The following is a 23997-nucleotide window of genomic DNA, read 5'->3' as shown; positions in this document are numbered from 1 at the left end:
AGGGAGGGGGAACCCGAATGCAAGCCATCGGTGTAACACAAGAGGAGACAATTGAGTTTGAGATAGCTTCAAAAAGGGAATATATCAGACGTAAAACCAACATTATCAAAATAACTTTGTTACACAAAAAACACAGGACTTTGTGCAGTTGTTGACTGTCCTCTAGCTTTCAATACTACAGGAAATTTAGTCTTGTTTATATTGTAAGGGAGGCCCAATCTGCTGCGGGAAGCGGACGCCTTCGGAGTGTTGTTGAGTGGTTCGGTCTTTTCGCGCACCTAGTAAGTGAGGCTGTTGTATGGTTGTATTCACTTACATTTTATGAAATATACAGTGATTTTCAAACTACTTTAAACCTTCAAATCAATGTGAAAAGTGGATGTTCGTCAATCATGTTTCGTCTGTTGATACTAACCTGATAGCTAACTAGCCAAGTAGCTATTTCGTTACTATACTTCGCTAGGTAAATTGTTTTTTTCCTCACTTTCTAGCCACAACGATAATGTGATGACTAAATTATGTTAGTGTTAGCCAACTATTATTATATTAATGAACAACGCACAGGACGTTTGCAGATGGCGTTGGCGTTATTTAGCTAACGGTAGCTAGCCATCGCACTATCACACGACGTTAATGGCTAAGTTGGTTAGCTAGCTAACGTCGCAACTAGCTAGCTCGCCATATGGGTCTGTTTTGGTATCAACACTAAATTAATACTACAACTCCCTATGTCAATATCATGATAATATCGAGGCTAGTTAGATAACGTTAACTTTGCTTATATGTACTGCTGCTAGACACCCTATATTTTCTTCAATAACAACAGCTGATTGATTTAACTAGCTAACTGTATAGTGGCTAAGCTAATTGTGGTGTATTGTTGCTAACGTTAGCTAGTTGTACACACATTGCGTTAGCCACATCCAGAGCAGTTGATGCTGCATTAAAGTGCTAATCGGAACGAGGAAACTGCGACTTGTTAACTGGTTGTAGTCATACACGTGCTGCGTTCAACGATTCAGAAAGTCGGACATTTCCGAGTTTAGTTCCGGTTAGTATGCTAACGCAGCAGTAGTCTCAGTTTACTCAAGCTGATAATAAAGATCCCACTAACGCAAAAGGGTTCCCTAAATTTTACTGCACAACTACATATTTAAACTAGAAAATGCAGCATACCTCACTTAGACATATTTGATTCCCTAGTTAACGCTGTGTGTTATTATTCACAATTTTTGGTCCCGCAGGCTGTCTCAACACAATGACATGAAGTGTAAGGGGTCCTTAGTTGACACAAAGGTTGTATTCTATGCCCATTTGAAGATGAATGAGACAATTGGAAGCTGGGGATGATTAGGTGGACAGATTGGGAATTTAGCCAGGACACTGGGGTTAACACCCCTACTCTTACCATAAGTGCCATGGGCACTTAAGTGACCACAGGCAGGGCACCTGTTTAACCCTCTGAAAGAGGGCACCCTACACAGGGAAATGTCCCCAATCACTGCCTTGGAGCATGAGGATATTTGTTTTAGACAAGAGGAAAGAGTGCTCCCTTCTAGCCCTCCATTACAGTAAAAGTACATTTCAACCACAATATTGTTATTGCGTTGATGAGAAATGGCCTATGATGACGGCAACTAATGCATTTTATATTTTGTGTCCGTCCCAGAGAATATGAAACAGATGCCACAATGACATCGAGATTTGGTAAAACCTACAGCCGTAAGGGCGGCGATGGATCATCATCATCCAAGTTTGATGAGGTCCTGTCCAACAAGAGAGCAACGCTCAGCACCAAATGGGGCGAGACGACATACAAGGCCAAGGTGAGCTCCAAGCGCCCGGGCCAGAGGAGTGAGGTGGCAGAGCAGCCCAAGAGGCCCAAACTCTCAGATGAGATCTCTGAGGACCCCTTTGGCTTTGACAGCGATGATGAGTCCAAGACGGTCACCTCTCGCTTCCCACACGCCAAGGCCTCCCCAGCCAAGCCGGCATCAGCAGAGCCGCCTCAGGCAGGGAGGCCAGGCTTCTGCCTGGAGTCCAGGAGCAGCCAGCAGAGCAGCCTTGTTCCCAGTAAAGCTACCTCTAGCATGGGTAGTGACAGAAGCCAATTGAGGGTCACAGAGGACACAGCCAGGTTCTTCAACACCACCACCACAACAGGTAGGAGGAGCCTCGTGTTGCAAAGTAGGACTACTAATCCAATGTAGAATCAAATCTTGGGCCAGAAGACCTTTGCTTCCAGGGGGTGTAAGGGATAAATTGCTTGCAATATGGCGGACTCATTTGTTAAGATCAAATGTTGTGTGCCGTGTCAGCCAACTTCGGTTCTAATTATTGAAACGGTTATTTCCTGTCATTGATTTCAAGCACATTTATTTTTAAGGTAGTTATAGGACTGAGTACCAAATATTTTGATGGTCTTTAGTGATCCAATATTAGTAATCCAATATAGTAAAAGATTTGTAAAGAATAAATTAGTTGTGCTAGTGAGTCTACAAAAGGAAAATGCTAAATTAAGTTAGGATGCACTTGCAATTCGTCTTGTTAATTTCGGACCATATGATGTCATCCAGCCATTTGATTTAGACAGCAGATTGGTAGCTGACCTTAGGATTCAGACAAGTAGTCATTTAAATTGAACAGCAATTTAACTCTTTACAATCATCGTTGTAAGCTTTTGACTTTGGGAAAACTTTGATAGCCCAAATCTTGGAACAGAAAAACATCTAATCTGGCAGTGTGTTTTTGGAGCAGGCTTCAACAGGCTGCCAGGAGTGAGTTTAGCTTACCCTCTGGACTGGAATAATGGGCACCAACTGTCAGCCTAGCAGGTGGCTCTTGTGGATTACACCCAAAGCACTCGCTGGGGAGAAGCAAACCCATCAAAATTTACAGTCTGCATTATGTTGATGCTCTTCTCTAATACGAAACCGGTCCACTTGACGGGTACAGCCTCGTTTTAGGAGGCCATCTCCTCTATGGCAGGTGGTTCTGATTGTATTCCGCATTGCTAAGCAGACACGCTGAATGTTATTTACTGCCAGAGGCAGCAACTTATTGCTCTAGTTACGGGCCCGTTTCAATGCAATGCTGCCTGCTGTTGTGTGCCCTTGTCCACTGCAAAAACACTATCACATAATTTGTCACTCCTCCATATGGCTGTATGCCCTCTGTGACTGTCATTCAAATCAGTGGCCCTGGAAGTTGTCTAGGCTTTGAGTCACTTAGAGAATGGGCTTGTTTGACACATTTCTGTAGGCATTGAAGTTGCAGGCTCAGGTATGGAACAATAGCCACAAGCATATCCTTTGTCATGCAAGTTAGCGCTAGTCACATGATGAGTAAAAGTTCTGTCAGTCTGTAAACTGAACTGAAAGTATTACTCATTGGCACATTTAGCAACAGCACTGCCACATTCCTACACAAACCCAGGATATCCTCCAAGGCCCAGTGTTCACTTGTCCACCCATAGAAACTCTCTACTTGTTTGTCTTGAGGAGAAATCAATATGAGCAGATCTGGGGTTAAAGGAAACTTTTCACAGCTGGGACTTGCGGTCAGACTGATGTTAATACTTATTGAACCTCGTTTAAGGATTCATCAAGCAAAGCATTCCGGCCCTTTTTTTATGTGGCTAATTATTGAAAAGCTTTGTTGGATCTAGAAAACTTTTTAACTCCGAGGTGCTCAGTCTTTAGCGACAATGGCGTGATTGTCTTTGCATTCAGAGTGTGTCCAGACAGCGATCCCTCAAGTACCAACTGCATAATAAACCAGGCCTGTTACGGCTCTGATTGAAATCTAATCAGGCATTTTCTCAGTCCGATGATTTTTTTTAGTGCAAAAGATTCTAAAAATAAAACATTCCCATTAATTTTTTTATTTTTATTTACAGAGGTGGAAGGGTAATTCAAAACACAACCTGTTCATCAAATGTCTTGGCATGCTCAGCAAAAACCACACCACCCTGAATTAATGACAAAACCCAAGTTATTTTGAAGTAAAATGTAGATTGAGGATGTAGGATGTCTACTTACTATCTTTCTTGTGATAGGATATTTCTCATTGATATGCCAAGCTCAGTTAAAGGGGTACTTGGAGCTCAGTTAAAGAGGTACTTGGAGCTCAGTTAAAGAGGTACTTGGAGCTCAGTTAAAGGGGTACTTGGAGCTCAGTTAAAGGGGTACTTGGAGCTCAGTTAAAGGGGTACTTGGAGCTCAGTTAAAGGGGTACTTGGAGCTCAGTTAAAGAGGTACTTGGGATTTTGGCAATGCCATTTAGCTACTTCCCCAGAGTCAGATTAATTTGTGGATAATTGCGCTAGGACTAAGAAGTTGCTAACTAGCGCAATTGCTAACTAGCATTAGCGCAATGGTTGGAATTAATTGTATTAACACTAGTTAGCATTGGCTCGTGAATCTACCTCTAACTTTCTTCATACTGGACACTGTGGTATCCACATTTTCATCTGAATCTGGGGAAGTAGATATATGGCCTCATTGCCAAAGTATCTCTTTTCAGGATTTTTTTGTTAGACAGCTTTTCAATTTTGTTTGCATGTGGTGCACATATGTAATGTAGTACGCAATTTTTGAGGACTACTTTTGCCTCGTGGGTGCTACTTTCAGAACTACTGGCTAAACAGTAAACAGAAGTGCAGGAGAATCTCTTTAATTCCCTTGGTTGAATAACTTTGAATTCTATGGACATTTTGGACTGAGGTGTCAGCTCTTGTCAGTGATGAACCGTCAAATCACATCTGATTTTGGGATTCCGAGCCTTGGAAGGATTAGTTTGGGACTTGTCAAAAATTAGGGGCCTTGGTCGGGGAGGTGACCAAGAACCCATTGGTCACTCTGACAGAGCTCCAGAGTTTCTCTGTGGAGATGCAAGGACCTTCCAGAAGGACAACCATCTGTGCAGCATTCCACCAACCAGGCCTTTATGGTAGAGGGGCCAGACAGAAGCCACTCCTTAGTAAAAGGCACATGACAGCCCTGCTTGGAGTTTGCCAAAAGGCACCAAAATCCAATAAAATCACATTCTATTGGTCACATGCACATGGTTAGCAGATGTTATTGTGAGTTTAGCAAAATGCTTGTGCTTCTAGTTCCGACAGTGTAGTAATATTTAACAAGTAATCTAACAATTCCACAACAACTACCTAATACACACAAATCTAAGTAAAGGGGTGGAGTAAGTATATGTACATATATAAATTCCAAATCTGGCCCTCAAACCATCAGTCACCTAATAATCCCCAGTTTACAGTTGGCTCATTCATCCCCCTCCTCTCCCCTGTAACTATTCCCCAGGTCGTTGCTGCAAATGAGAACGTGTTCTCAGTCAACTTACCTGGTAAAATAACGGATAAATAAAAATATGTAAATAAATGGATGACCGAGCGACATAGGCAAAGATGTAATAGATGGTATAAAGTACAATATATACATATGAGTAATGTAGGATATGTCACTTTCATAATGCCACTTTAATAATGTTTACAAGTGATCCATTTTTTTAAGTGGCCAATGATTTCAAGTCTGTATGAAGGCAGCAGCCGCTCTGTGTTAGTGGCTGTGTAACAGTCAGATGGCCTTGAGATAGAAGCTGTTTTTCAGTCTCCGTGTCCCAACTTTGATGCACATGTACAGACTTCTCCTTCTGGTGGGGTGAACAGATGGTGGCTTGGGTGGTTATTTTCCTTGATGATCTTTTTGGCCTTCCTGTGACATCGGGTGCAGTCGGTGTCATGGAGGGCAGGTAGCTTTCCCCAAATGATGCTTTGTGCACACCGCACCACCCTCTGGAGAGCTTTGCGGTTGTGTGCGGTGCAGTTGCCGTACAAGGTGGTGATACAGATCAACAGGATGCTCTCAGTTGTGCATCTGTGGAAGTTTGTGAGGGTTTTAGGTGACAAGACAAATTTCTTCAGCCTCCTGAGGTTGAAGAGGCGATGTTGCGCCTTCACCACACTATCTGTGTGGGTGGACCATTTCAGTTTGTCCGTGATGTGTACACCAAGGAACTTAAAACTTTCCACCTTCTCCTGTGCTGTCGATATGGATAGGGGGGTGCTGCCTCTGCGGTTTCCTGAAGTCTAAGATCATCTAATTTGTTTTGTTGATGTTGAGTGAGAGGTTGTTTTCCTGACATCACACTCCGAGTGCCCTCACCTCCTCCCTGTAGTCTGTCTCGTTGTTGATAATCAAGCCCACTACTGTTGTCGTCTGCAAACATGATTGAGTTGGAGGCGTGCATGACAACGCAGTCATGGGTGAACAGGGAGTACAGGAGTGGGCTGAGCATGCACCCTTGTGGGGCCCCAGTGTTGAGGATCGGCGAAGTGGAGATGTTGTTTTCTGCCTTCACCACCTGGGGGTGGCCCATCAGGAAGTCCAGGACCCAATTGCGCAGGGCGGGGTTGAGACCCAGGGCCTCAAGCTTAGTGATGAGCTTGGAGGGTACTATGACGTTGATTGCTGAGCTGTTGTCAATGAACAGTATTATTAGATAGGTATTCCTCTTGTCCAGATGAGATAGGGCAGTGTGATGGTGATTGCATCATCTGTGGACCTATTGGGGCGGTATGCAAATTGACGTGGGTCTAGGGTGGCAGGTAAGGTGGAGGTGATATGATCCTTAGTCTCACAAAACACTTCATGACATAAGTGGGTGCTACGGGGCGGTGGTCATTTAGTTCAGTTACCTTTGCCTTCATGGGTACAGGAACAATGGTGGCCATCTTGAAGCATGTGGGGACAGCAGACTGGGATAGAGACAGATTGAATATGTCCATAAACACACCAGCCAGCTGGTCTGCACATGCTCAGAGGATGTGGCTAGGGATGCCGTCTGGGATGGCAGCCTTGCGAGGGTTAACACGTTTAAATGTCTTACTCACGTCGGAGAATGAGAGCCCACTCCTTGATAGCGGACCGCGTCGGGGCCACTGTATTTTCCTCAAAGCAGGCTGGTTTTCTATTTGTAGTCCGTATTTGCCTGTAGACACTGCCACATACGTCTCGTGTCTGAGCCATTGAATTGCAACTCCACTTTGTCCCGATATGGATATTTTGCTTGTTTGATTGCCTTGTGGAGGGAATAACTACAGTGTTTGTATTCGGACATATTCCCAGTCCTCTTTCCATGGCTAAATGCGGTGGTTTGTGCGTTCAGTTTTGCGCAAATGCCGCCATCTATCCACTGTTTCTGGATAGGAGTGGTTTTAATAGTCACAGTGGGTACAACATCTCCAATGCACTTCCTTATAAGCTCACTCACAGAGTCTAAATAGATATTATTCTCTGCCCGGAACATTTCCCAGTCCGCGTGATCAAAACAACATTGAAGCGTGGATTCCGATTGGTCAGACCAGCGTTGAGTAGTTCTCGTCACAGGTACATCCTGTTTGAGTGTCTGCCTATAGGACCGGAGGAGCAAAATGGAGTCGTGGTCAGAATTGCTGATGGGAGGGCGGGATAGGGTCTTGTATGCATCGCAGAAGTTATTGTAGCAGTGATCCAGTCTATTGCCCGCAAGAGTGCTACAATCAATATGCTGATAGATTTTAGGTGGCCTTGTTCTCACGTCTGCTTTGTTAAAATCCCTAGCTCTAATAAATGTTGCCTTCCAGTTTGCATGGTGTCCAGTGAAGTTCCTTGAGGGCCGTCGTGGTATCGGCTTGAGGGGGGATATATATGGCTGTGACAATAACCGACGAGAATTCTCTTGGGAGATATGGGTGGCTTTTGATTGTGAGGAAGTCTAGGTCATGTGAACAAAAGCTCTTGAGTTCCTGTATGTTACGATTATTACACCATGAGTTGTTAATCATGAAGCATACACCCCTGCCCTTCTTACCAGACCATGAGAAACAAGATTCTCTGGTCTGATGACACTAAGATTGAACTCTTGGCCTGAATTCCAAGCGTCACGTCTGGAGGAAACCTAGCACCATCCCTATGGTGATGCATGGTGGTGGCAGCATCGTGCTGTGGGATGATTTTCAGCGGCAGGGATTGGGGGAGAGTAGTGAGGATCGAGGGAAAGATGAACGGAGCAAAGTACAGAGACATCCTTGATGAAAACCTGCTCCAGAGTGGTTCCAACAGGACAACGACCCTAAGCACACAGGCAAGAAGCAGGAGTGGCTTCAGGACTTGAACCCGATAGAACATCTCTGGAGAGACCTGAAAATAGCTGTGCAGCGATGCTCCCCATCCAACCTGACAGAGCTTTAGAGGATCTGACGAAAAGAATGGGTGAAATTCCCGCTTGTAGCATCGTACACAAGACTTGGCTGTAATCGCTGCCAAATGTGCTTCAACAAAGTACTGAGGGTCAACAAAGGGTCTGAATACTTATGTATATGTCATTAATTTATTTTTAACGCATTTGTGCAGATTTATAAACCTGTTTTTGCTTTTTCTTCATGGGGTATTGTGTGTAGGTATTAAAAAAAAATAAAAAATTAGGATAAGGCTGTAACGTAACAAAATGTGGAAAAAGTCTAGGGGTTTGAATACTTTCTAAATGCACTGTATGTGTGCTATTTTTATTATTCTCTTATGTTTAGTTTTTGCGTCTTTTACTTTCGTTTTTGTACGCCAGCTTCAAACATCTGAATTATATTTATTTTTAAATTGATTTATAAATGTATATTTCACAGCGTTTTAGATGGTACAATGGTTCTAAACACTTGTTTTGTGTCACAAACTGAAATTAGTCTTATTATTAGAATTTTAGTAACCAGGAAATGCCAGAGCGATTTTGGCATATTGCACTTTTAAAATGTGGTGCTAATACACTGTGTTAATAGATTGCCCCCCCCCCCCCCCAGCCAAGCCAAGCCAACCCTGCTGGTCCAGCGAGGGTGCGACTGTGGAAAAACACAGCTATTCATGGTACTGCAACGCCTCGGAAAGTGACAAGAAGCCTATTGCGCAGACCACCACCCTAAAGAGCGAGGCCAAGGACTCTTACGACAACTGGGACGCAGTGATGGGTCTGGGGCCCACCCCAGAGCCCCCCAGAAGCCCCCCTTCGTCAATGTGGAGTGGCGAGTGGGGATATGGTCTCAGTCTGGCCAGGCAGGACAAGACCTCCACAGAGCCCACTCCCAGTGACGTTGTGGGCCTGGGGGACTTCGAGATCCCGATCGAGCCCTCCGAGTCCCAGGACTACTCCCAGTCTCTGCTCAGGGTCAGCACCCACTGCCGGACATACCGCCGGCCCAACAAAGGCAAGCAGGCCGGGGACTCTGACAGTACCAGTAGTACTAGGACCAGTACAGCCTTCAGTAGTGGGCCCGGATCTGGCCCTCTCGAGACCAACAATACAGAGAACAGCAGCAAGCAGGCGGGCCGCGGGCGGACGAGAGACTTCACAGTGCTTCACCCGTCCTGCTTGTCGGTGTTTAACGTCACCATTCAGGACAGGGTCATGGAGGAATACACCCCCGCTGCCGCCGTGGCTGCCCCCCTGACAGACCAGGGAGAGACTGGCCGCCTGAGGAAGAAGACCGAACCAGCACCAGCTAAACCCACCAGGTGATCTACTGCTACCTACCTACTTACCGCTAGACTGGGATAATCACTGTTGTTGTTAGATTATGATGTTTGGGCTATTTCTGCTCCCTTCACTGAGTCATAACAATGAGGTATGTTTCTCTCCCCCTGTGGGAATAATCTGCACACTGCAGTATAGGCTATGCTCTCAAATGTGTGTTTGGATTGTTCTATTTTCCTGATAAACATGCATCCGTCAATATCTCGCACCTGCTCAGACATTGGATATGTGTCGGTTGTTCTAACTTCTCTCTCTGCTTCTCTCTACCAGGTTCAGACCCACACAGAGCAAGACCAAGAAAGACACCAAGTTGGACTTTTTTGGCTTTGAGGAAAACGAAGCGGGCCGTGGTGCCACCCAGGAGGAAGCCAGTTCCGACCCTGTGGCATCCGGCAGCTCCAACTACAAGATCAAGTATTTTGGCTTTGACGATATGAGCGGCAGCGACAGCGACGAAGACGAGGGCTCCCAGGCCAAAGAGAGGAGGAAGGCTAAAAGGGCTGCCGCGGCTGCAGCCACAGCTTATGCTGCCTCCGCTGCTGCCATGGAGATGAGGGTGGACAGCCCCCTGTCCGTCAGCGAGGAGCTGGACAGTCGGACCAGCAGCCACTCAGGTCAGGCACTGGGCCTCAGGCGAGGCCAGTAGTAACACACACACACACAGACCAGCATCGGTACAGGGCAGACTCAGTCAAGGTCAATTTCAAGAACATGGATTTCTCTGCACACACACACACACTTCTAAAGCCTGGTGGACACTACACAACTTTCAAAATCCTAACGTCGCTGAGCTTCTCGCGTTAAACAACCTTCTTTCCTGTAGTTGTCTTGCTAACGTAGTGGTGCGCACTAAACGATGTGGCACAGGCGGATCACACTGCACGATTCTTCACTTGGTTGTGAGGATTCTAGATACCAAGTTGTCTCACAAAAACAAGGATGTGCTTAGATTTAACGTAGCTACTAGCTGTGCAGTAAAGTAGCATAAGCATTCTCAGACATTCACGCTTGCCATACGGAGTTGAAATATCTAGCAAACATTTTGAATTGAATAACATTGCTTGTACATTTCAGAACTGTAAAGATTTTACCCTTTGGCTTTGGTTAAAGGCAAGTACAAACGCATACTTGTACTAGTCATCGCTCCAGCTCGAGTCTACACATTCTGGTTGATGCGAAACAATGTCATCTCACTGGCTTTTTTTGGTGAGCTCTCATTGGCTATTGCTGATCACCGTTCTCAAAACTTGTTGTTGCTCATATCACACTACAGGAACATTGCAGATTTTGTGCGGATAAAATCAAATGTTTGATAATATCGGGACGTCTGGAACTGCTCGAAGACGAGATTGGTATCCCTCAGATTGCGTCTCTGAACCTCTCGCATTAAACGAGCATCCCAGTTGTCTGGGACAGCTACACTGACCAAAAATATCAACGCACCAAGTGTTGGTCCCATGTTTCATGAGCTGAAATTAAAAAATCCCTGAAAAGTTCCATAAGCACAAAAAGCTTTCTCTCTGATTTTGTGCACAAATTTGTTTACATCCCTGTTAGTGAGCATTTCTTATTTGCCAAGATAATCCATTCACCTGACAGGTGTTGCAAAGCAAGAAGCTGATTAAACAGCATGCTCATTACACAGGTGCACCTTGTGGTGGGGACAAGACTACTAAAATGTGCAGTTTTGTCACAACACAATGCCACAGATGTCTCATGTTTTGAGGGAGTGTGCACTTGGCATGCTGACTGCAGGAATGTCCACCAGAGCTGCTGCCAGATAATTTAATGTTTATTTATTTACCATAAGCCACCTCCAACCTTGTTTTAGATAATTTAGCAGTATGTCCAACCCGCCTCACAACCGCACACCATGTTTATAGCGTTATGTGCATCAGCGGTTTGCTGATGTCAACGTTGTGAACAGACTGTCCCATGATGGTGTGGTGTTATGGGCAGGCATAAGCTACAGACAATGAACACAATTGCATTTTATCAATGGCAATTTGAATGCACAAAGTTGCCTTGACGAGATCCTGAGGCCCATTGTCGTATCATTCATCTGCCGCCATCACGTTACGTTCAGCATGATAATGCACAGCCCCATGTTGCTGTACACAATTCCTGGAAGCTGAAGATGTCTCAGTTCCATTTCCTGCATGCTCACCAGACATGTCACCCATTGATCATGTTTGGAATGATCTGGATTGACGTGTTCAGCAGCGTGTTCCAGTTCCCTCTAATGTCCAGCACCTTGGCACAGCCATTGAAGAGGAGTGGGACAACATTCCACAGGCCACAATCAACAGCCTGAATAACTCTATGTGAAGGAGATGTGTCACGCTTCGATTTATGAGGCAAATGGTGGTCACACCAGATACTGTTTTTCTGATCCACTCCCCTACCTTTAAGGTATTTGTGACCAATCGATCCATATCTGTATTACCAGTTGTGAAATGCAATGATTAGGTCCTAATGAATTTATTTCAATTGACTGATTTCCGTATGAACTCCTAACTTTGTTGTGTTATTATATTTAGTTCAGTATAAATCGTGTAGTGTACACCTTGCTAAAGCTAACATATGGGTTTCTACTAAGCCAACAAGGAATTGTGTTACCAACGATCATTTAGTGATTTGATTTGGAATTTTAGGGCTGCTGTAAGTATACAAAATTGTCAAAATATTTTGAACCCTTGAATTTGGCTTTGCTGCTATTAGCCCATAGACATGCATTGAATAACAGCTTTGTACATGGATAAACGGTCACAAAAAAAGCAAAAGGAAGTTCGTCCGGGAGTGTTTGTCTTATATCTGAGGGAAATACTTCATTTATTTATTACATGTATTGACCCCTTAGTTTAGTGCCTAAAGCATCTCCATATATACTTCCATTCATTTTTTAAAATGGATACCTGGCTGCCTTTTAGACTTGTCTTCAGAGGCTTGTGGGCATCCTAGAGCAAAACAACCGACATGTTCGTGAGAGACTCACCTTTCCATAGAGGGATTAGTGTGTAGCCCAAACTGTTGGGACGCTACAGACAGAAGTTGGCAAACCATCTGTACCGACGTCAGGCGAGTGCAGTGGATTGAGACGCAGCCCATGTTAAAAAATAAAAAAAACACGTCTAGCTTAACCTGACGGATTTTGATGTGGATTTTTTTAATGACGCTAATTAGATTTCCGCGGGGCACGAACATCGACTCTTGAGAGTTAACCCTAGTTGCTCCTGTAAGTCGCTCTGGATAAGAGCATCTGCTACATGACTAAAATGTAAATCTACTATACTCAAACCATTTAGGCTAGTAATGTCTTCGTCACAGATCTTATAATTCACGATAGGATTCTGTTTATGTAGTTCTATGGACTTGGTAATGAACTGTGATGTTCCCGTCCTATTCTAACACACCTTTTGGCATGTCCCCTGTAGATGTGATGGACTTCCCAGAGGACAACTCTGCTTCTGTGGGCCTAGAGATGCCCAGGAGACCTCAGGCAAAACAGGTGGAGAAATCCAAGGAGACCAATAGGAAGATCTTCAGTGGCCCCAAAAAGGTAAGAAGTGTTCTATGGCAACTCTCCCTGTACTCAAGTCCAGGATCGCGTTCATCAGGCCACAGCGACACATCTCAGTGAAACGTTTTCCAACGGAAAACAAAAAAGCTCTTTTTTTTGGACATGGTCAGGTAGTTCCCTCCCTGTTTCAGTATGTTTGGTGCCCAATGAACTAGACCCAGAACGTTCATCAGAGAATAAGTAGACTACACTATGTATGCGCTGCTGAGATGCCAGGCCAAAACGGCTTGTTGGATTATTTGTATGTGGATGAATGGAGCGATGAGAGCTGTCACTGAAGGTCTCTGGTCCTAGGTACTAATAGGTGTGAAGCGCCCCCACCTATGGGACTCCATTCATTTAGCTGAAGTTCCATACCTAGCAACCGTCATTTATTTAATGTTTTATTCATCCAGAGAACCAGTAATGCCCGCTCTCCAATCTCGCTTAGATGGACTTCATCTGTAAGTGCTCCACTATTGATCTTTAAGACCAAGGCCATGTTTAGAATGGAATGTGAAATCATTTTGTGGAAAAATCCGGCACATTTTATGTGTTGAGGTTGTTAAGTACAGGTTATAGGTCATACAATGGTTCATATAGTCATTATTTGTGAAGGCAACTTGCACATTTTAGGTGTATTCTCATAAATCTGTCTTTGCATTCGGGCTACTACAAACCTGTGGAGTGCCACGGTGCCTTCCAAGTCTTTGGAGGTGTTTTCTGCTCAGAGATTCCTCATACATAGCCCTGTAATGTACTCCATGCAAGTAAAATAATAAAAGCGCTGAACTCATTTGAAAAACAATAGCCCTCCAAAAGGACCTGGCTATTCATGAGTCATCAAAAGGCAGCGTTTTCTATTGCGACTGGCCCAAATGCAGGGGTAGTGAAGTGGCACTCTGGCGCATGCAGTTTACATGGACATGTCCTGAATTGCGCACGCTTCCCTATATAGTGCACTATTTTTGACCAGGGCCCCGTTGTGCACTTTGTAGGTAATAGGCTGCCATTTGGGGCATAGCCTGTAACTAAAGAACCCTTACAAAAAACGATTTGAATTGGATGCATAACAATCTATCTTCTTCTCATGCGGTTTGCTTACAAATGACAGAAAAAATGCTGCTGTTTTGCATAATAATCCAACAATTCCCTCTTTCATTCTGCATAACCAGTTGTGCTTGATGCATTATTTGTGTATGTACATTTTGGGCCTCTGTATTTGTCTCTTTAAAATGTATGCCAAACAACAACCAATGATTGTAAAGTTTAACATGCTATGCACAAGGACAATTTATAACAATTTCCACTGAATTTGAAAATAAACACATTTGCTTGAAGAACAGTGCAGATGCAAAGTTTGGTAACAGAATGACGGTTTGTGCCTTCATTCTGTTACCAAGCTTTTCATCTGCACTGTGCTTAAAGTAAATGTGTTTTTGTCGAATTTTCGGTGTGCCTTGTGCATGGAGTTTGGTTTTGACGTACATTTTAAAGCGAAACATTGGAGTCTCCGCATCATTCTGTTACCGTAGAGTTGCCCGTATGCCAATCTGTTGATGTCGGCTGTCAGATGTTCGAGGTTGATTTAATGGCCACCATCATTATCATGTGGTCTCTGACTAATTCATGTCAGTTCTGTATATGGCCACCTAGCACTGCTCCAGTCTGGATGAGTGGATGTGGCTGAACAGCGAGTGTGTTGTGTTTATTGAGTAGCTCTCTGTCAGGCTGGTTAGGGCTCTGTCTGCTGCTTATGGACCTTCCAAGGCTGCCCTTCCCTCCCCTCTGTTCACAGCACACTTCTAGACTCTGAGCCAGGTTGGCTCTCCTACATTAATCATGGATATAATACATCTACTGACTCTCATTTTGCCCACACTCTTTTCAACTCTCTTTGTCTGTCCATCTTCCTCACTCTCAGTCCTCTAGTTAACTTGGCTGTTTTTTCTCTATCTCCCTGGTGGTTGTCCCCAGGCAGTGATTTGGCCCATATCTCTCCTAAAAGTCTTGCTATTATTGCTTTATAGATTTTTCTAGGATTCCTCTTCCTGTTTTCAATCTGTTATTGTGTCTGGTTCTGCTGAACCAACCTCTCTTCCTGTTTGTGTGCCTGTTGCCTAAGGAGAGGCTTATGGCTCCTGCCTTCTCTTGGATTGGCTTTGAGCTCCAATGTTTGTGCACAAGATGGATGTTGGGCATTTTTATACATGCAACAGTTGAACCTGAGAGCTTGTGTGCTCTCATTGCGCCGTGAAAATGATTTCTGCAGGCCAGGCATCGGTAACAGGATGCATGTTGGTTGGGTGGGTGGTGCTGGCCCGATTAAAACAGCAGCATTGGATTGCAGGAAGACATTTTTAACCTACCTTGAGCGCTATTCTCCTCACGGGGTTTATTGTTGTGGGTGTTAATGATGGTTGGTAGTGACTCATTTCAGACGGTTAAAAGTAATTCAATTAGAATCAGGGTTCTCCCCAAATAATATATATATACATTTTTGTCTTAAGGCCTTTTTGCTCTATATTGCAGGATATGGCAGTTACGCCGTTCTCTCGGCATATCACCGTGTTAAAATATCCTGCAGAGTACCCTAAGAATGCGCCACAGGTTATTTATAGTGTCAAGCCCAATTCTCTCCTCGGTAGAGATGCACAGGTGTTTAAAGTCCCAGCATTCCCCCACTCCTCATCATAATCATTCTCACTCTGGCTTAATGACTTCAGTGGCTCACCGACAGCATGGCGTAGAAGACTGGGCTGAATACGGTAGAGAACGAGGCAATAATCTCGTCAGATACCTTGCTGGTGGTAGTGTACATTCCAAATGGCACTCTATTCCCTTATATATGAAGTACTTTAGGGGCCCTGGTCACAAGTATGTGTGGTGTAGGTTGTCATGTTGGATTCATACATAGTAATGCCCTCTGTCTGTTTCCACACGTTCTGTGATTGTCTTTAACAAAACCAACTGGTTTCCAGGGTTGGGTTGGCTGATGGCTGGCAGGAACATTAAGTGGATTTTTTTCTATTTTCTTTCACAGCTTTGTTTTGGTGTTATAACGACAGCTTTTAAATCTGAGGCTCATTTGAGGTTTAACGGCATTGGCGTGTGTGTGAGACGGTGTGGTCATGAGTCATACACGTATGTTTGCATGTGGTGTGTTCCACGGAATCGGAATCACTAAGCCGGGATTCCGATTTTTCACTTCAATGTATGCCAAACAAAAACGATTGATTTCAGTTTAACAAAGCATACAACTATATGCACAAAGACTACTTTGGACAATTGACAAACTTTGTATCTGCACAGTTCTTCCTGTAAATGTTTTTGTAAAATATTCAGTGGTGGAAGTTGTTAAAAGTAGTCCTTGTTCTATGGTTAAACTTTGATTTAAATGTTTTTTGATTGGTATATATTTATTTTTTTAAGTGACAAATCGGAGTCTCAGCGTATTTCCGTTATCATGGAATTGCCCATCTCTCACAAGACCAGAGCAGGGCTGCTGTTACTGTCTTGAGTGGTCCTGGAGCACAACAGCTGATGGCTGGCTGAATGGTTTAATTGAACCCCACCTACAGCTGTAAATGACAGCTCCTCAGTCTTCTGCTAAGTGTCTGTGTCTGTGTTTACTTGCACTAGTCTCAGAGGGCCTTGGTCAAACATGACTTAATTTGGCAGTGTTGGGGAGGGCTCAAGTGTTCATTTCCTTGTATCTGACCTTCTCGTGTTTTTGTGTGTGTGTGCGCGCGCGTGACCGATAAGTGCCCATGTTTACAGAAAATGCCTTTTGTCATGAGCTCACACTCCCATGGGGGTGGGGTGCGGGGTGGGCGTTGAATCTTCCTGTCTGTGTCCTCTTGATTAGGATCATTGTTAAGAGTAGAGGGCCTAAATGAACGTCTCCATTCATTGTTTCCTGCAGTGCTCTGTCCTCAGACAACAATGTCTGTTTTATTTCTCCTTTTTCTTTGATTCATTATTAATATCCCAGCAACAGGCTGAGCCAATAGGCTCCCTTTAAGCAGAGAGGAGGTTTACGTGACTGTGTGCATACTCATGCCTGTGTGTGTATGTACACAGCGCTGGCTGTTGTCTCCAGTCAGTCCTGCTGTTTGAGCAGTCCTGACTGCCTCTGGTGGTTTAATAGGCATTCATTTAGTTTCTCTCTCTCTCTCCCTGGGGCTTCTTTGTTATAGGAACCAACAAAGGCTGATGTCTTGTATCCAATCCGCTCTCTGTATATTCTCTCTCTATCGTCTCTCTCTAAATGGGGGTGCGAGGGAAAAGTTGTCCTTGGTTCATAGAACCGGGGTTACATCAGTCACCTCCGGTAGCCGCTAGATGCGGTTATAGTGAACAGCCGTTTCTGTTTTCTTCCTACAAATATGGCTCTCTTTTGAACGGTTTATGCTACAAAATATTTTGAAAGATAAAACTCGAATGAACACGTACATACTTTCTTATCCGTATTTTTTTTTAAACTGCACAACACCGTTTGGGAACCCCTGCTCTACTTTGACGAGTGAATTGAGGTGCTATGTTCCAAGACATTGAGATCACGTCTAGTATCAGAAATCACCTCGAATTAGGAGATATTGACTGTACTTTGAATAAGCTTAGTTGTTTTTAAACACAGCATACTGTTGCAGTTGGGCTGTAGTGTGTGGTGATCAATGATTCTCATTTGATGTATTCTAAGTAACACTGTTCTAGCAGGAAGGGCTGAACTGTGATGGAATGTGAAGTAACCTGATGGACTTACCTCGTGTTTTTCTGTTTCACCTGTAGTCTCCCACTAAAGCTGTGTACAATGCCAGACACTGGAACAGAGAGCCAGAGGAGCTGCCCCCGCCACCTTTACTCCGTTCAACCACTGCACCCGTGAGTAACCCCCCCAATCACCACCCTAGTTACGGGTGTCACCCACCAACCCCACGCCAAATACTAGACCTGGCACTCCCATCAGCCTGCCTATCCACTGCACCACAAACTCTCATTTTCTGTCTCATTCTCTCTTGCTCTCTCTGTTCAAGTACCAGCAACATGGTGAACACTAATGCAATTTTCCATGCCCTCGACTTCCATGCGACACTCCCTTTCCACCCTCACTCTCACCCTCCCTCCACCACAAACGATGCTCCAGTTGGCCTCTTCACTGTGGTTTACCACCTTAAGGCCACTCTACTTCATGTTGTGTCCCAATTGGCACCCTATTCCCTTTTTATAGTGCACTCAGGTGCTATTTTAGGATGCACCCTGCGTCTGATTCATTTTCCATATGTCATTAGATGCATGTGTGGCACCGTGCCATTTCCTGGAATTCATTATCCTTTTAAAAATGCATCACAGCTCTGAACGCTCTTTACCGATAATGTTAGGACGGCTCTGAACGCTCCTCCGTCTTACCAATGATGTTAGTACCGCTCTGAACGCTCCTCCTTATCCTTAATGTTAGCCATATATTACAGGTCCTTTTAACTCCCTCATCCCTTGCCTTCCCTCAAACTGCTAGAAGAGACTCGGAGCCTGTGTGTGGTGTGAAACTGAGTGTTTTTACTGGGCCTTATCTGGCCTTATGTAAGGGGCAGGAGGCTGTTGGCTGGTGTTCAACAGCATGAATCAGCAGCAGCGCCGTGTACTGAGCTGAGAGCAGGTGGCTGTGTGGTTCTGCTTGTCTCCCTCTGACCCACTCTCTACTTCTGCCCTTCTCACTCTCTCTCACACACACACACACCTTCCTTATCCTCTCTTGTTTCTCTCTCTCTCTCTCGTTTCTTTCTCGTTCTATCTACCAGGCTAGCCAGTCAAGCGGGGGCAGCAAGGACTCTACTAACTCTCACAAAGACGATGGCCTGTTCAAGGCACCGCCATGCCCGCCTCCCAAAGTTATCAAGTCTGTGTCGTTCCCCACTGAGCCCTACCAGGACATCGTCACTGCACTGAAATGTAGGAAAGAGCACAAGGAGGTGAGCTTCTGTTCTACCTGGCAGCCCATCACTGTAGCTGTGTTCGAATACTCATACTAACCGTACTATTTGAGGTAAATTTAGTATGTAGTATGCTTATTGGTCATAGAATGGATATAGTTAGAATGCCAAAAGCTCCAGGATGTCGTATTAAATACTAACAGTGGACACTATTTCCATGTTTTTAGTGCCTGTAATGTAATTCTTCAGAAAACGGTGTAAAATATGCAGCTGAAGTCCAACGAGAGCCGATACAAATTCTTTGCTGTCAATAATTGACAAATAAAAGAATGACTTTTCAAGTAAATTACCTTCCACGTTATGTTTGCTAACAATCTGTTAGCTAGGCTATCGTTACTAGCCACATAGCATATCATTACAGCAGTATGTACCGGTATTTTAGCTAGCTACCTAACGTTAGTTTGCTACTAATGCATTTAACTTGCCAGTATATTAACTATATGCTATCTAACTAACTACCCAACGTTTATTGATTATTCCAGTCATTCTTAAGTGGTATAGTTGTGTGTTCTCAATGGACATTTGGGTGCTTTCGTAAATTCGCTCTGGCTAGCTACTCTGATTTCAAAGCACTCTCGTCACTCTCGAGTGTACCAGAGCTCAGAATAACTGATGAATTTACTAACGCCCAGAGCGCACTCTGGCACTCCAGATTGAATTGAAGAATGCACCCGAAGTTGTAAAATGTCTAGCTAGTAATTTGTTATGCTAACAAGAGGTTGCATAGCGACAGCATCAACTTCTGGGAGACAGGTGCAGCGCTAGTACACTCAACTGAAACGATACCGTTCGTTTACAGTATACTAAAATTAACTAATTAGTACATTGTGTGTGTGTGTATATATATACTCATTAAGTATGTAGTATGTCAGTATGGGTATTCAAACACAGGTTGTGTCTGGATCTCAGTATCTATGAAGTACAGCCTATAAAAACACAAGCGATTGTCCTGGGGCTGTATGTATCAATCATCTTGGATTAAACGTGCTGATCTATGATCAGTTTTGCCTTCCAGATCATAATGAATAAGTTTTATTTGGACAGGGGGACCTGATCCTTGATCACCTAATGAATATGGGACCTGGTTTACAATGTTGAAAATGTAGTTAAACAAAAGCACCAATTCAACTGAAAGGATAATGATCAGACATATCTTGTTTGGTCAGGTGTAATTCATCTTATTTAGAAATAGCCTCTTGAAACGAATCAGTGAATTCTGAGGCTGTGTATCGATTACTCCATACCTCCTATAAGACAGTACTGCAGGATCCTTGAATCGCTAAACAGTGGTTAATGTAACCATCTGTAGTTATTTATCTTATTACAGAGGTGTCTTGCATGCTAAGCAGTGTGAGCCCCTCTAGGAACTGCAGTGTGGGCAGTTCCATAGGCAGGAGCAGTGTAATGAGTATCTCACATCTTTAAATTCCATCTGCAGTTTCATTTGCTGTCTTGTGTTTGTGGTCTTGGCTCCTGACCAACAAGGCAGGCGGTTGGTGGGTGCATAGCTCTGATGCTGGGAATAGCAGGACTGGGCTCTAAGCTCGATCTAGTACCTACGTTATGTGATTTGATGAACCCAACAACTCTTTGTCCCAGCTATACACGGTAGTCCAGCATGTCAAGCACTTCAACGACGTGGTGGAGTTTGGAGAGAACCAGGAGTTCACCGACGACTTCGAGTACCTGGCCACCGGCCTGAAGAGTGGCCAGCCCCTCAACACACGCTGCCTTAGGTAAGGCTAGTTTCCACTAACTGCTGATACAGGGTCACATTCTTTGGCATCTTCATTATGGTTAAGGTAATGATTCATGGCAGTAAAGAGCTTGATGATCTTGCAGAGGCAGTGACCCCCCCCCCCTCTGTTCAATTCAATAAAACAGTATTTATCTGTCCTCTCCTGCAGTGTCATTAGCCTGGCCACCAGGTGTGCCATGCCCAGCTTCAGGATGCATCTGAGGGCCAGGGGGAAGGTGGCCCAGGTCTTCAAGACACTCAACGACGCCCCACAGCACCCGGTAAGTGAAGCCCCCTGCCTCTTCAGAGATGGTGGCTGACTTGACTTGGTTTCTGTCAGATCTGTGGACGACACTTTAAAAAGTCAGGATATCAGGTTCACATATCCTTTCTCTGTCCTCCCCCCTCTAGAACCTGTCCCTGTGCACAGCTAGCTTGATGTACATACTGAGCCGAGACAGACTCAACATGGACCTGGACCGGGCCAGTCTAGACCTGATGATCCGCCTGCTGGAGCTGGATGGGGACCACTCAGTGGTCAAGGACGACCAGCTCACCACCAAGGAGATGTCAAAGGTCAAGGAGAAGATCCGCAAGCTGTGCGACACGGTGCACAACAAGCACCTGGACCTGGAGAACATCACGGTACGGGTCTCCCGTAGAGATAGTCCTCCTTGGGTCATATTCATATGCAACTACAAATGTTATGTAAAGGAAAACACACTTTTTTTTGTTTCCTATTGGACAAGTTCAGGTGGTCCTTCTCGGTTTGTCTGTTCTTTTCCATTTGGTTCCCTAATGAATACGACCCTGGTTTTTGCTTAGAGGATGGAGGCTAGCTGCAACCCTCTGTCCTCCTGTCTTTTTGTTTAACCTTTATTTAACCTTTAAGAACAAATTCTTATTTGACCGCCTAGGAACAGTGTCTACGCTGTCATTCTGCCTTGTTCAGGGGCAGAATGACAGATTTTTAACTTGTAAGCTCGGGGATTTGATCTAGCAACCTTTCGGTTACTGGCCCAACGCTCTAACCACTAGGCTACCTGCCGCCCTGTCTCTTTTGCGTTGTTGGGTGGAAAAACCCTCAGTCAGTATCTGTAACCGTTAACAAAAAAACATGACTTATAATAACATTTTTATATAGATAGTACCAGTCAAATGTTTGGACACCTACTCATTCAAGGGTTTTTATTTTTACTACTTTCTACATTGTATAATAATAGCGAAGACATCAAAACTATGAAGAAGCATATATTAAATCATGTTGTAACCAAGTGTTAAACTAATCAAAATATATTTGTAGTAGCCACCCTTTGCCTTGATGACAGCTTTGCACACTCTTGGCATTCTCTCAACCAGCTTAGTCACCTGGAATGCTTTTCAATTAACAGGTATACCTTGTTAAAAGTTAATATGTGGAATTTCTTTCCTTAATGCGTTTCAGCCAATCAGTTGTGTTGTGACATGGTAGGGTTGGGCTCACTTAGAAATGTCCTTGTTTTTGAAAGGAAAGCTGATTTTTTTGTAATTTTTTTTCTTCTTTTTTTTCCCCATTAAAATGACATCAAATTGATCAGAAAGACAGTGTAGACATTGTTAATATTGTAAATGACTATTGTAGCTGGAAACAAAGGATTTTTATTGGATTATTCACATAGGTGTGAAGAGCCGACTCCGGGATGCTGGCCTTCTAGGCAGAGTTGCAAAGAAAATGCCATATCTCAGACTGGTCAATAAAAGATTAAGATGGGCAAAATAACAGATACTGGACAGAGGTACTCTGCCTAGAAGGCCAGCATCCCGGAGTCGCTTCTTCAGAGTTGACTTTGAGACTGGTGTTTTGCGGGTACTGTTTAATGGAGCTGTCAGTTGAGGACTTGTGAGGTGTCTGTTTCTCAAACTAGACACTCTAATGTACTTGTCCTCTTGCTCAGTTGTGCACCTCTTTCTATTCTGGTTAGAGCCAGTATGCTCTGTTTTGTGAAGAGAGTAGTACACAGCGTTGTACGAGATCTTCAGTTTCTTGGCAATTTCTCGCATGGAATAGCCTTCATTTCTCTGAACAAGAATAGACTGACGAGTTTCAGAAGAAAGTTCTTTGTTTCTGGCCATTTTGAACCTGTAATCGAACCCACAAATGCTGATGCTCCAGATATTCAACTAGTCTAAAGAAGGCCCGTTTTATTGCTTATTTTATCAAAACAACTGTTTTCAGCTGTGGTAACATAATTGTGAAAGGGTTTTATAATGATCAATTAGCCTTTTAAAATGCTAAACTTCGATTAGCTAACACAATGTGTTATTTGAACACAGGACTGATGGTTGCTGATAATGGGCCTCTGTACGCCTATGTAGATATTCGGTTACAAATCAACCGTTTCCAGCTACAATAGTCATTATTTACAACGTTAACAATGTCTACGCTGTATTTCTGATCAATTTGATGCTATTTTAATGGACCAAAAATGTGCTTTTTTCAAAAACAAGGACATTTCTAAGTGACCCCAAACTTTTGAACGGTAGTGTATTTGGTGAAAGACCAAGTCCATATTATGCCAAGAACAGCTCAAATAAGCAAAGAGAAATGTCAATACATCATTACGTTAAGACATGAAGGTCAGTCAATCCGGAACATTTCAAGCTTCTTCAAGTGCAGTCGCAAACACCATCAATCGCTATGATGAAACAGGCTCTTATGAGGACTGCTACAGGAAAGGAAGACCCAGAGTTACCTGTGCCGCAGAGGATAAGTTCATTGGAGTTACCAGCCTCAGAAATTGCAGCCCAAATAAGTGTTTCACTGAGTTCAAGTAACAGACACATCTTAACATCAAGTGTTCAGAGGAGACTCAATCAGGCCGAATTGTTCAGAGGAGACTGCATGAATCAGGCCTTCATGGTTGAATTGCTGCTAAGAAACCACTACTAAAGGACACCAATAATAAGAAGAGACTTGTTTAGGCCAAGAAACACAAGCAATGGACATTGGACCGGTGGAAATCTGTTCTTTGTTCTGATGAGTCCAAATTTGAGTTATTGGGTTCCAACCACCGTGTCTTTGAGATACAGAGTAGGTGAACGGATGATCTCCGCATGTGGTTCTCACCGTGAAGCATGGAGGTGGTGTGATGGTATGG

The 23997-nt window shown here is 44.0% G+C and overlaps 1 protein-coding gene across 1 annotated transcript in view; it reads left to right on the top strand.

The window, feature by feature from the left end:
* The window catches only part of LOC139368002 (wings apart-like protein homolog), a 44916-nt gene continuing 20919 nt past the window's right edge, over positions 1-23997 (top strand). The window contains exons 1-10 of the mRNA XM_071106475.1: positions 1-281; positions 1670-2163; positions 8846-9554; positions 9844-10187; positions 13008-13132; positions 17924-18016; positions 18931-19101; positions 20722-20858; positions 21030-21141; positions 21272-21505. Coding sequence (XP_070962576.1) covers positions 1692-2163; positions 8846-9554; positions 9844-10187; positions 13008-13132; positions 17924-18016; positions 18931-19101; positions 20722-20858; positions 21030-21141; positions 21272-21505 — 2397 coding nt within the window. The 5' untranslated portion in view covers positions 1-281; positions 1670-1691. The remainder of the gene's footprint in view (positions 282-1669; positions 2164-8845; positions 9555-9843; positions 10188-13007; positions 13133-17923; positions 18017-18930; positions 19102-20721; positions 20859-21029; positions 21142-21271; positions 21506-23997) is intronic.

Source organism: Oncorhynchus clarkii, chromosome 16 (genome assembly GCF_045791955.1).
Source record: "Oncorhynchus clarkii lewisi isolate Uvic-CL-2024 chromosome 16, UVic_Ocla_1.0, whole genome shotgun sequence".
NCBI lineage: Eukaryota > Metazoa > Chordata > Actinopteri > Salmoniformes > Salmonidae > Oncorhynchus > Oncorhynchus clarkii.
Note: the sequence above shows the minus strand (reverse complement) of the source record. Positions and strands in the feature narration are given on the sequence as shown.